At 37.2% G+C, this 13181-nt stretch overlaps 1 protein-coding gene across 9 annotated transcripts in view; it reads right to left on the bottom strand.

Moving 5' to 3' along the window:
• The window catches only part of LOC137616710 (uncharacterized), a 198471-nt gene that overhangs the window by 118769 nt on the left and 66521 nt on the right, over positions 1 to 13181 (bottom strand). For 7 of the 9 annotated variants that reach the window (XM_068346706.1, XM_068346705.1, XM_068346707.1 and 4 more), the window contains 4 exons: positions 5529 to 5606; positions 4979 to 5155; positions 2780 to 3004; positions 1817 to 1958 (listed from right to left, as the gene is read on the bottom strand). In XM_068346706.1, coding sequence (XP_068202807.1) covers positions 1817 to 1958; positions 2780 to 3004; positions 4979 to 5155; positions 5529 to 5606 — 622 coding nt within the window. The remainder of the gene's footprint in view (positions 1 to 1816; positions 1959 to 2779; positions 3005 to 4978; positions 5156 to 5528; positions 5607 to 13181) is intronic. The other 2 variants (XM_068346711.1, XM_068346710.1) reach the window with 1 other exon arrangement.

Genomic DNA, 13181 nt, shown 5'->3' with positions numbered 1-13181 from the left:
TGGTAAGTTATCACAAAGGTACTCAATTTTCTACAAAATTAACCAAAATTATCCAAACCTGCAAAGCTTCCCACCTAAACTACAATTTGGGTTATATATGATAGATGGTTGTATGATGGATTCATTAAAAACTAACAGTTCAAACTACATAGAAAATCAACCCGTTACCATCTATAAACCATTAGACAAGGATGATGCATGTATTGAGCTACTGACTCTTATTAAGTCTGTGAGACAAAGCACTGTAGTGTAAAAGACACTCAGAAGATAATAATCTTAGAAATACAGGGTGGTTTTAGAAGAGGTAGGGGTTGTATGAACCAGATTTTTACAGTTAGGCAGATATGCGAGAAATATTTAGCAAAAGGTAAGGAGGTGTATGTTGCGTTCATGGATCTGGAGAAAGCGTATGATAGAGTTGATAGGGAAGCAATGTGGAATGTGATGAGGTCATAGGGAGTTGATGGAAGGTTGTTGCAAGCAGTGAAAAGTTTCTACAAAGGTAGCAAAGCATGTGTTAGGATAGGAAATGAAGTGAGTGATTGGTTTCCGGTGAGAGTGGGGCTGAGACAGGAATGTGTAATGTCGCCGTGGTTGTTTAACTTGTATGTTGATGGAGTGGTGAGAGAGGTGAATGCTCGACTGCTTGGACGAGGATTAAAACTGGTAGACGAGAATGACCATGAATGGGAGGTAAATCAGTTTTTGTTTGCGGATGATACTGTACTGGTTGCAGACACAGAAGAGAAGCTTGGACGGTTAGTGACAGAATTTGGAAGTGTGTGTGAGAGAAGGAAGTTGAGAGTTAATGTGGGTAAGAGTAAGGTTATGAGATGTACGAGAAGGGAAGGTGGTGCAAGGTTGAATGTCATGTTGAATGGAGAGTTACTTGAGGAGGTGGATCAGTTTAAGTACTTGGGGGTCTGTTGTTGCAGCAAATGGTGGAGTGGAAGCAGATGTACGTCAGAGAGTGAATGAAGGTTGCAAAGTGTTGGGGGCAGTTAAGGGAGTAGTACAAAATAGAGGGTTGGGCATGAATGTAAAGAGAGTTCTATATGAGAAAGTGATTGTACCAACTGTGATGTATGGATCGGAGTTGTGGGGAATGAAAGTGATGGAGAGACAGAAATTGAATGTGTTTGAGATGAAGTGTCTAAGGAGTATGGCTGGTGTATCTCGAGTAGATAGGGTTAGGAACGAAGTGGTGAGGGTGAGAACTGGTGTAAGAAATGAGTTAGCGGCTAGAGTGGATATGAATGTGTTGAGGTGGTTTGGCCATGTTGAGAGAATGGAAAATGGCTGTCTGCTAAAGAAGGTGATGAATGCAAGAGTTGATGGGAGAAGTACAAGAGGAAGGCCAAGGTTTGGGTGGATGGATGGAGTGAAGGAAGCTCTGGGTGATAGGAGGATAGATGTGACTTAGGCAAGAGAGCGTGCTAGAAATAGGAATGAATAGCGAGCGATTGTGACGCAGTTCCGGTAGGCCCTGCTGCTGCCTCCGATGCCTTAGATGACCGCGGAGGTAGCAGCAGTAGGGGATTCAGCATTATGAAGCTTCATCTGTGGTGGATAATGTGGGAGGGTGGGCTGTGGCACCCTACCAGTACCAGCTGAACTCGGTTGAGTCCCTTGTTAGGCTGGGAGGAACGTAGAGAGTAGAGGTCCCCTTTTTGTTTTTGTTTCTTTGTTGATGTCGGCTACCCCCCAAAATTGGGGGAAGTGCCTTGGTATATGTATGTATGTATATAAAGAATGAAAATATGAAAAAAATAATTATGCTAAAGAATTGAATTCCTTAAATATCTCCTCTCTTCACCTGTTTGCTCTCCTAATTCTCTCTGGCGTTGAATCTGGCGAAGTTTAGTAAGCGCATCGATCAACTGCCGGCGTTTTTCTGCAACCTGTGCCATTTTATTGGCAATATGAGCCTTGGCTTCCTCATCATTGGGATCAATACTCTGCAACACAAAGTATGAAGCTTGGAATTATTTCAATATTTGATATATAAATCACCTCACACCTAATTTCTTACGACAAATGAAATAAAAACTATATAAATCAAATTAAATCAATGCCTATCTCATCATGTAATTCTCATTATAGATTCTACATTAGATTTCCTTAAATGAGCTGAGATATTACCACTCATATCATCAACATCACCTTCAATAAGTTATATGTGAATTCCCTTTTCTCAACTCTGGTTTTGAGGATTTTTTCAATTTTTTGCCTAAAATTCTGTGTCATAGCTCTTCTATGCATTTTGTCAATGATTTTTAGGTCATTTCATATAACATATATTTTGCCATGTCATATAACATTTATTTTACCATGCTACTATTATTTTCACAGATGGCTCCTCTACCCACACCATATCTAAACCATTTAAATCATTGATATCGTCTGCTTTCAAATCTCTAGACAGTGATTCATTGAGACCTATTTTGGGGTCCATATGATGTTCATAGTAAATTGTTGACCAATTAACTATATATATATATAAAAAGCAAAATCTACAAACATGTCAAAACAATGCCAAATAAGAAATTGGTTCCATGAATGCACAGTTTTCTACCCCTTTAAAACATTTTAGGACATGATGTAATTTATGTATCTGACACAAAAGGAGAACGAAATCTAAGATATATAAAAACGGTTATATACAAAATAGAAAAAATATTCAAAACATACCTATGGAAACTAACATACAAAAAAGGAATGTAAAATTAAAGAAAGATAGGGCTAAAAACTTTTATAAATTAGAGAGAAGAAAATTTACCTCCGCCTTTATTGCATACATGTCCTGGATGCGATCCACCTTTTCGAAGAGAGTCTGAAATTCTTGAATGGAGGATACTACTTCTTCATCAGTCCAATTCTCAGCCCCTGGAACAGCATCTTCATATGACGAATCACCTGAATTGATTGTACCTTGAAGACGTCTCTGCTCTTGTCGCATATCTTCACGCTGTTTCTTCAGATTTTCAAGGCGTTCTCGAGTGGCCTGAGAAGGAAAGAATAAAAAGGGTTCTTCACTCATTCCTTTTTATAAAGTCTACCAAATCATAACTTAACTACGGAAAATCTGAGCAGACGTATACCCAGTACTGTACATTATGTTTCAAAGCAAACTTATTCCAAATAGGTCAGCATACGATTATCCAGCCTGATGCAGAAAGTAGTTTTTCCTGATATATAATGTCAACAATTTAGTTTTGAAAATATCAAGCTTATCCTGAAGGCACACAAAATTAAAACTAATTGTTTTAGTAGTGCTTGCTTAGTTAGCCTCAATTTGTTTTTTTTATTTTATACAATATTATTTATTTGCAGACAAACAGGATTTGTATTCCTGCTAACCAACAGGAAATTAATACGTAAACTCAACAGGGCCTTAACCTATAACCTCATCCTAAACTCAGGTCTATACGTATTTGGGGAGTTTTAAAAGATTCCTTTTCTTGCTGCATTGTAAATGTCACCTTAACTCGACTTAATTTCACCAAATTCTTCAGTTGATTACGGCCTTAATACGTAAAAAAATAATGATTTTTCCTTCTTTTCAGCCTCATCTCCTTTCACTTTAATTTTGCTTTGCCGAGTTATTATTCTTGCGAGTTACTATTATTGTCTTCTCTGTTTTATTAATTTACTTTATTTAACCTCAGTGAGTTATTCTTGCCTTTACATTCTTTTAACTAATTTTCTTTCTTTTGCTTCCGAGAGAGATTCTTGCTTTTACTCTTTCTTTTCATTCATTTCCATTATTTTGCTTTGGTGAGCTATTCTTGATTTTACTATTTTTTCATTCATTTTCTTTATTTTGCTTTGGCGAGTCATTCTTGCTTTTACTCTTTCTTTTCTTTATTTTGCTTCAGCGAGTTACTATTCTTGCTTTTAATCTTTCATCAATTTTCTAATTCTAATTTTTACTTCTATCATGAATTTTCTTTATTTTCCTTTTCTGAGTTATTCTTGCTTTTACCTCCTTTTCGTTCATTTTCTTTATTTTGCTTCGGTGAGTTAGTTTTGCCTTTACTCTTTCTTATTTCTTTTCTCTATTGTGCTTTGTGGAGTTATTTTTGCTTTTACTTTTTCTCTTCATTAATTTTCTTTAATTTTGCTTCAATGAGTTACTATTCTTACTTAAAATTTTTTTCATTTTCCTTTGGTGAGTTACTATTCTTGCTTTTACTCCTTTTCATTTTCCTTTGACGAATTACTATTCACGCTTTTACTCTTTTTAATTTTCCTTTGATGAGTTACTATTCTTGGTTTCACTCTTTTTCATTTTCCTTTCACGAGTTACTATTCTTGCTTTTATTCTTATCATTTTCCTTTGATGAGTTACTATTCTTGGTTTCACTCTTTTTCATTTTCCTTTGATGAGTTACTATTCTTACTTTTACTCTTTTTCATTTTCCTTTGACGAATTACTATTCTTGCTTTTACTCTTTTTAATTTTCCTTTAATGAGTTACTATTCTTGGTTTCACTCTTTTTCATTTTCCTTTCACAAGTTACTATTCTTGCTTTTATTCTTTTTATTTTCCTTTGATGAGTTACTATTCTTGGTTTTACTCTTTTTCCTTTTCCTTAGATGAGTTACTATTCTTGGTTTTACTCTTACATTTTCCTTTGACAAGTTACTATTCTTGGTTTCACTCTTTTTCATTTTCCTTTGATGAGTTACTATTCTTAGTTTTACTCTCTTTCATTTTCCTTTGACGAGTTACTATTCTTGGTTTCACTCTTTTTCATTTTCCTTTCACGAATTATTATTCTTGCTTTTATTCTTTTTCGTCTTCCTTTGACGAGTTACTATTCTTGGTTTTACTCTTTTTCACTTTCCTTTGACGAGTTAATATCCGTGCTTTAATTCTATTTTTATCCATTCTCTTAACTGATTTCATTTTCCATTAGACTTGAATGATACCACACCATTAAATCAACCTTTCTAATATATAGACATCCCATACCTTATATCTGGTCATAAGATCTTCACGACGAGCAATGCTATCTCTCATTCGGGTAACAATGGCCGATGATTCTTCCTGACTGGCTATCAATCGTTCTTGGAGACTCAAGCCCTGGAGATTGCTGGCACGAACTATACCTACTATTTGATTACCTGTTGACTCACTGTTGGTAGGTGTCTGCAAAACATTGCACATTGAAAACCGAGAGCAGAAATTTTTAAGAAATACTGGGTTCTGACATTTTTCTGTATACAATTTGCAATTAGATATTTTTAATTAGTGGTGTGATTTTGGAATATTTGTTTTCCTTTTCTGTTAGTATTAATTTTTTATTTAATTACTCAAATTTTATTTCACATAATTCTGCTTTCTAATAATGGAGTTTTTATCAAATCGATACCTAACAGCCTATTTTCAAGAATCATAACCACTCATACAGCAATGGGTGCCAATAATAACAATATCAAACCTTTCTAAAACTACCAGTAAGTGTGCTAAATCTACAATCAATATTATAACAAAGAATCTTTTAGCATGCAAGAACACCTACCATTTCATCAGTACCATTAGTAGGTTGTGAAGGAGCAGCAGATTCATTCTGGGTTCCATTTGCAACTTGTGCTGCTGCCTGAAATTTAATTAAATGAAATTGTAGATGATAAAATGGATTTTCATGATAAAATTTGTTATTTCTATGCTCAACTGATGTTCACATTGCCTTTCTAGAATTGAACTGAATATAAAATTTATACTTTAAGCCAAGTACTACAGGATAAATATGCATGGAAGTGCCAGAAATGCTAGCAATATGAAAGAATTCGTAGAGATTCATTTTTCTTCCATTCCAACAACACAAACGTAATTCACTTGGTAAATTTTCTGAATCTCTCAAGAGTCGCTTTGAGCGATATCCACATATTTTGTCGTGAGGCCTTTTCAAAATAATACGTTAGCAATCCAATCAAGCTAGGTGGAGCAGATATAACTATACAGACTGAAGTGTCTTCCTTTTCCCAGAAACCAAAATTTTAAAGGATGGCCACCAAGCAAACCACCATAGGTTTTTACATGATTTTTTGTATGTAAAGATGAATAACCAAAGAGTTCTCTTGTAAACATGAATGAACTCCTCCTCAAACTTGTCAAGATAAATAACCTCACTATCAAACATGTAAAGTTGAATAACCCATTATTTGTTCTTATAAGAACCAATAAAAAAATGTAAGACCTATGATTGCAGAATCCCTTAATAGAGATCTAGCTAAAACAAATGTAGTGCACTCGATGGGGCATGAAGTAGAACCCTACCAAAACTGATGATGTTCCTTCAACTATATAGGCTACAACTCCTTTGAAATTTTAGGTGTCCTTCTTGATTGCAAATTCACTTTTGTGAAACCCCTTTGGTCTGTTTCTTCTTCAACTACTCAAAAAATTGGCTTAATGAGAATGTCTTTCAAGATTTTCAGCGATTAGTCTATCCTTATGAAATGTTTTAATTCATTCATGCTGCTTTGTTTCAAGTAATGTTCGATTGTCTGGTCTTTAGATACTGACGATCATCATAATTTGTTGGATAGAAACATGTGGTCTATGAAATTTCTTATTCTCTTTCGAGATTTTCAGCGATTAGTCTATCCTTATGAAATGTTTTAATTCATTCAAGCTGCTTTGTTTAGAGTAATGTTCGATTGTCTGGTCTTTACATACTGACGATCATCATAATTTGTTGGATAGAAACATGTGGTCTATGAAATTTCTTATTCTCTTTCGAGATTTTCAGCAATTAGTCTATCCTTATGAAATGTTTTAATTCATTCATGCTGCTTTGTTTCAAGTAATGTTCGACTGCCTGGTCTTCAGCTGCTGACGATTATCATAATTTGTTGGATAGAAACATGTGGTCTATGAAATTTTTTATTCTCTTTCGAGATTTTCAGCGATTAGTCTATCCTTATGAAATGTTTTAATTCATTCATGCTGCTTTGTTTCAAGTAATGTTCGACTGCCTGGTCTTCAGCTGCTGACGATTATCATAATTTGTTGGATAGAAACATGTGGTCTATGAAATTTTTTATTCTCTTTCGAGATTTTCAGCGATTAGTCTATCCTTATGAAATGTTTTAATTCATTCATGCTGCTTTGTTTCAAGTAATGTTCGACTGCCTGGTCTTCAGCTGCTGACGATTATCATAATTTGTTGGATAGAAACATGTGGTCTATGAAATTTTTTATTCTCTTTCGAGATTTTCAGCGATTAGTCTATCCTTATGAAATGTTTTAATTCATTCATGCTGCTTTGTTTCAAGTAATGTTCGACTGCCTGGTCTTCAGCTGCTGACGATTATCATAATTTGTTGGATAGAAACATGTGGTCTATGAAATTTTTTATTCTCTTTCGAGATTTTCAGCGATTAGTCTATCCTTATGAAATGTTTTAATTCATTCATGCTGCTTTGTTTAGAGTAATGTTGGATTGTCTGGTCTTTAGATACTGACGATCATCATAATTTGTTGGATAGAAACATGTGGTCTATAGCTTTTCTTATTCCTGACATGCATATTGATCTCTGGCACCATCGTTCAGTTAGTTTTTATGCATGTTACATAAGATTTTTCATAATTCAGATCATCTACTGCACTCTGATTTTTCCAGACTGTACCATCATGTATGTAGTACTAGGTATGCAGTTAATTTTAACCCTTTTACCCCCAGGCTATTTGGAAATTTCCAACCCTTAACCCCCAGAGGGTTATTTTTTTCCCAGCACATTTTGCAGTATATTTTTTTTAAATTGCTCTAACAGCCTTAATTTTTGTCATAGAGAGGTCAGGTTGGTCTCATTCTCTTGGAAAATGCCTGAATTTTCTCAAAATAATTATCAAAAATATGAAAAAAAAAATTTTTATAGCATTTTTTTGCAAGGACGTACCGGTTCGTCCATGGGGGTAAAGGGATGGCTTTTGTGAAACGTACCAGTACGTCCTTTGGGGGTAAAAGGGTTTAGTTATGCCTTCCTCACCATAAGGCATAATAATACACAGTACTCTAAAAGTTAATTTCCAGCTGTGACCAGCGTGTGGAATGATCTTCCTAATCAAGCAGTTGAATCAGTGGAACTTCAGGAATTTGAAGTTTTTATACACGTTTTTCTGTTGAGCAGGTTTACATAAGTCTTGTTTTATAGTTTACATATAACTGATCTATTTTAGCAATGTTATTGAACTTAGAATATTTTATATTTCTTATTCATTACTTATATATATCATAGTTTATTTGCTATTTTCTTATTTCATTTTCATTTTACAGGTAAATTTTCATTAACCGAGCTTCAAGAGAAGCAAAATGAACATCAGGCGAGGCTCATAGAAACATAAATAATGCAAATACATTCTAAACAAACATCCTATAATTAAAAAGGCAAACACTGCAGGCTATTCAATATATTTTCTTTCAGAATTACAAACTAAATTCTCAAAGAATATTAACTAAGAAAAAATTTTTGCATAGTTATTGGACTAACTTAGAATGAGTTGGCTGAGCTGTCACGGGCTTATACACTTCATTTGCAGGCTTTACATTATATTCCAAAAGAATGGAAGAGATTGTTTTTTTTAATATAGGCTATAATTTTCATAATAAATTACTACTGTATGTTAGTACAAACATTACTGTACTGGCATGCTTAACTGCACTAATATTTTTATTGTTTTTTCTGTTTTACAGTAAAACAAATCATTAAAGGAAAATGAAACTCATCTAAAGGTTAAAGGTTAAAGGTGTCTGGTTTCAGTTCCAGTTCCATCAGAATAGATGCTCACCAGAACGTCAGCCGGGCAAGCCCAACCCCCCACTGTGGTGCCCTACCACAGCAGTAGCCTCCCCAGTAAACAGCTTAAACTCACGGCTCTGGGCGGGGATCGATCTCTTGCCACGCGAATGCGAGGCAAACACGTTACCACTGTACTAGCCAGGAGGCTAGTACAGTTTTTCTTGGTTACACTTGTTATTGAATGTGGATGTTCGCGTGGCGTTAGTTTTCCAATTTATATATATTTTTATTTTCAAGACTAAAATTCTTAAGGAAAATGTGAAAGCTGATATGTTATTTCAATAAAGTAATGATCTATACCTAGGAATTCTTGGGAGGTTGAAAATCCTGAGGTACCAGGTAGACGTTATTGTCACTCATTCCTTAAATATTTTTCTAATTCCACTCACTTTTTTAAACATCTTTCATGATAGATAAACAATTATTTTGACAACCTATTTTTCATGATACCAAAATTTTGTATTCATAGTTTAAAAAATGACCCAATTTAATATAGACTATACTAGATAAGTTATAACCTAGCTTATGTCAATCTATAGAACTCCTCCAAAATATCATATGCAAATTAAACATTATCAGGTTAATTTCAGATACAGTATTTAGGAATAAAATTGAATGCAATTTAAAAAAAAAATCAAATACATTATCAACTTTTTCAATATATATATATATATATATATATATATATATATATATATATATATATATATATATATATATACTGTGTGTATATATATATATATATATATATATATATATATATATATATATATATATATATATATACTGTATATATATATAACAAAATATAGCAAGAGCTGACTACTCATTTGGTACCCTAGTCAAGTGGTCCAAATAATGCACTACAGACAGCCAGAGTATAAATAAAATGATATACCTTCAATAACTCATTAAAAAAAATGATCAAACTTTTAATAAGTAACATAAACCTCTACTTTTCCTTATTACTTGATGTTATGTTCATGCAAACCAACACTTTTTTAATAAGAGAAGAGTAACAAAAGATACATTAGCAGTTAATTCTAATAGCCAGGCCTTCTCCATCATAAGACTCAATACAACGCAGTACTCTAGAAGTTTTATTCCAGCTGTTACCAAGTTGTGGAATGATCTTCCTAGTCGGGTTGTTGAATCAGTAGAAATTCAAAAGTTCAAAGTTGGAACAATGTTATTTTCATTAGTAAAATAAATTTTTGAATATACTTACCCGATAATCATGTAGCTGTCAACTCTGTTGCCGACAGAAATCTACGGTCGGGATACGCCAGCGATCGCTATACAGGTGGGGGTGAACACCACAGCGCCATCTGTGGTCAGGTACTCCAGTACTTCTTGTCAACACCACCTCAATTTTTTCCTCGGTCCACTGGTTCTCTATGGGGAGGAAGGGTGGGTCAATTAAATCATGATTATCGGGTAAGTATATTCAAAAATTTATTTTACTAATGAAAATAACATTTTTCAATATTAATCTTACCCGATAATCATGTAGCTGATTCACACCCAGGGTGGTGGGTGGAGACCAGCATACATGTTAACAAAGAAGCTAAGTATCCCGTATTTTATTTTATTAGTTATTCAAAAATAACATAAAATAAATAAGTACCTGGTAAGGAAGACGACTTGAACCATTACTCTGCCTTTATTAAGTACGTCTTTCTTACTGAGCGTAGCGGTCCTCTTAGGATGCTGAACGACTCTTAGGTGCTGAAGTATAAAGGGCTGCAACCCATACTAAAGGACCTCATCACAACCTTTAACCTCGGCGCTTCTCAAGAAAGAATTGACCACCCGCCAAATCAACAAGGATGTGGAAGGCTTCTTAGCCGACCGTACAACCCATAAAAAGTATTCAAGAGAAAGGTTAAAAAGGTTATGGGATTATGGGAATGTAGTGGCTGAGCCCCCGCCTACTACTGCATTCGTTGCTACGAATGGTCCCAGGGTGTAGCAGTTCTCGTAAAGAGACTGGACATCTTTGAGATAGAATGATGCGAACACTGACTTGCTTCTCCAATAGGTTGCATCCATAACACTCTGCAGAGAACGGTTCTGTTTGAGGGCCACTGAAGTAGCCACAGCTCTCACTTCATGTGTCCTTACCTTCAGCAAAGCAAGGTCTTCTTCCTTCAGATGAGAATGTGCTTCCCTAATCAGGAGCCTGAATAGGTAAGAAACTGAGTTCTTAGACCTTGGAAGAGAAGGCTTCTTGATAGCACACCATAAGGCTTCTGATTGTCCTCGTAAAGGTTATGACCTTTTTAGATAGTACCTAAGAGCTCTAACTGGGCAAAGTACTCTCTCCAGTTCGTCCCCCACCAAGTTGGACAGGCTTGGGATCTCGAACGACTTAGGCCAAGGACGTGAAGGAAGCTCGTTTTAGCAAAAAACCGAGCTGCAAGGAACATGTAGCCGTTTCAGATGTGAAAACTATGTTCCTGCTGAAGGCGTGGATCTCACTTACTCTTTTAGCTGTTGTCAAGCACACGAGGAAAAGAGTTTTTAATGTGAGGTCCTTAAAAGAGGCTGATTGGAGAGGTTCAAATCTTGATGACATAAGGAACCTTAGGACCACGTCTAGATTCCAGCCTGGAGTGGACAACCGACGTTCCTTTGAGGTCTTAAAAGACTTAAGGAGGTCCTGTAGATCTTTGTTAGTGGAAAGATCCAAGCCTCTGTGGCGGAAAACCGCTGCCAACATACTTCTGTAACCCTTAATCGTAGGAGCTGAAAGGGATCTTACGTTCCTTAGATGTAACAGGAAGTCAGCAATCTGGGTTACAGTGGTACTGGATGAGGAAACTGCATTGGCCTTGTACCAGCTTCGGAAGACTTCCCCTTTAGACTGATAGACTCTGAGAGTGGATGTCCTCCTTGCTCTGGCAATCGCTCTGGCTGCCTCCTTCGATAAGCCCCTAGCTCTTGAGAGTCTTTCGAAAGTCTGAAGGCAGTCAGACGAAGAGCGTGGAGGTTTGGATGTACCTTCTTTACGTGAGGTAGACGTAGAAGGTCCACTCCTAGAGGAAGAGTCCTGGGAATGTCGACCAGCCATTGCAGTACCTCTATGAACCATTCTCTCGCGGGCCAGAGCGGAGCCAACCAACGTCAGCCGTGTCCCTTTGCGAGAGGCGAACTTCTGAAGTACCCTGTTGACAATCTTGAACGGCGGGAATGCATACAGGTCGAGATGGGACCAATCCAGCAGAAAAGCATCCACGTGAACTGCTGCTGGGTCTGGAATCGGAGAACAATACAACGGGAGCCTCTTGGTTATCGAGGTAGCGAACAGATCTATGGTTGGCTGACCCCACAGGGCCCAAAGTCTGCTGCAAACATTCTTGTGAAGGGTCCACTCTGTGGGGATGACCTGACCCTTCCGGCTAAGGCGATCTGCCATGACATTCATATCGCCCTGAATGAACCTCGTTACCAGCGTGAGCTTTCGATCTTTTAACCAGATGAGGAGGTCCCTTGCGATCTAGAACAACTTCCACGAATGAGTCCCTCCCTGCTTGGAGATGTAAGCCAAGGCTGTGGTGTTGTCAGAGTCCACCTCCACCACCTTGTTAAGCTGGAGGGACTTGAAGTTTATCAAGGCCAGATGAACCGCCAACAGCTCCTTGCAATAGATGTGAAGTGTCCTTAGCTCCTGATTCCATGTTCCCGAGCATTCCTGTCCGTCCAAAGTCGCACCCCAGCCCGTGTCTGATGCGTCAGAGAAGAGACGGCGGTCGGGTTTCTGAACAGCCAAAGGTAGACTTCCTTGAGAAGAAAGCTGTTCTTTCACCACGTGAGAGTAGACCTCCTCTCTTCGGAAACAGGAACTGAGATCGTCTCTAGCGTCATGTCCTTTATCCAGTGAGCCGCTAGATGATACTGAAGGGGGGGAGGTGGGGTCTCCCTAACTCGATGAACAGGGCCAGCGATGAAAGTGTCCCTGTTAGACTCATCCACTACCTGACTGAGCATCGGTTCCTTCTCAGCATGCTCTGGATGCAATCTAGGGCTTAGTATATCTTTGGGGCCGACGGAAAAGCCCGAAAAGCTCGACTCTGAAGATCCATACCCAGGTAGACAATGGTCTGGGATGGGACGAGCTGGGACTCCTCAAAATTGACCAGGAGGCCCAGTTCCTTGGTCAGATCCATAGTCCATCTGAGAATCTCCAGACAGCGACGACTTGTGGGAGCTCTTAAAAGCTAGTCGTCTGACGGAGCCGGACACAAGATCATGGTACTGCTGCACAGTCTGTGAACTGTCAACCATGGGGAAGCGAGGAAGTACAGTGACAACCCGAAGCTGTCTAGACTGTCTGGGTCGTACAGACAACTCCTTATCGGGTTGCTGAG

The sequence above is a fragment of the Palaemon carinicauda genome, chromosome 22, assembly GCF_036898095.1.
Source record: "Palaemon carinicauda isolate YSFRI2023 chromosome 22, ASM3689809v2, whole genome shotgun sequence".
Lineage (NCBI taxonomy): Eukaryota > Metazoa > Arthropoda > Malacostraca > Decapoda > Palaemonidae > Palaemon > Palaemon carinicauda.
Note: the sequence above shows the minus strand (reverse complement) of the source record. Positions and strands in the feature narration are given on the sequence as shown.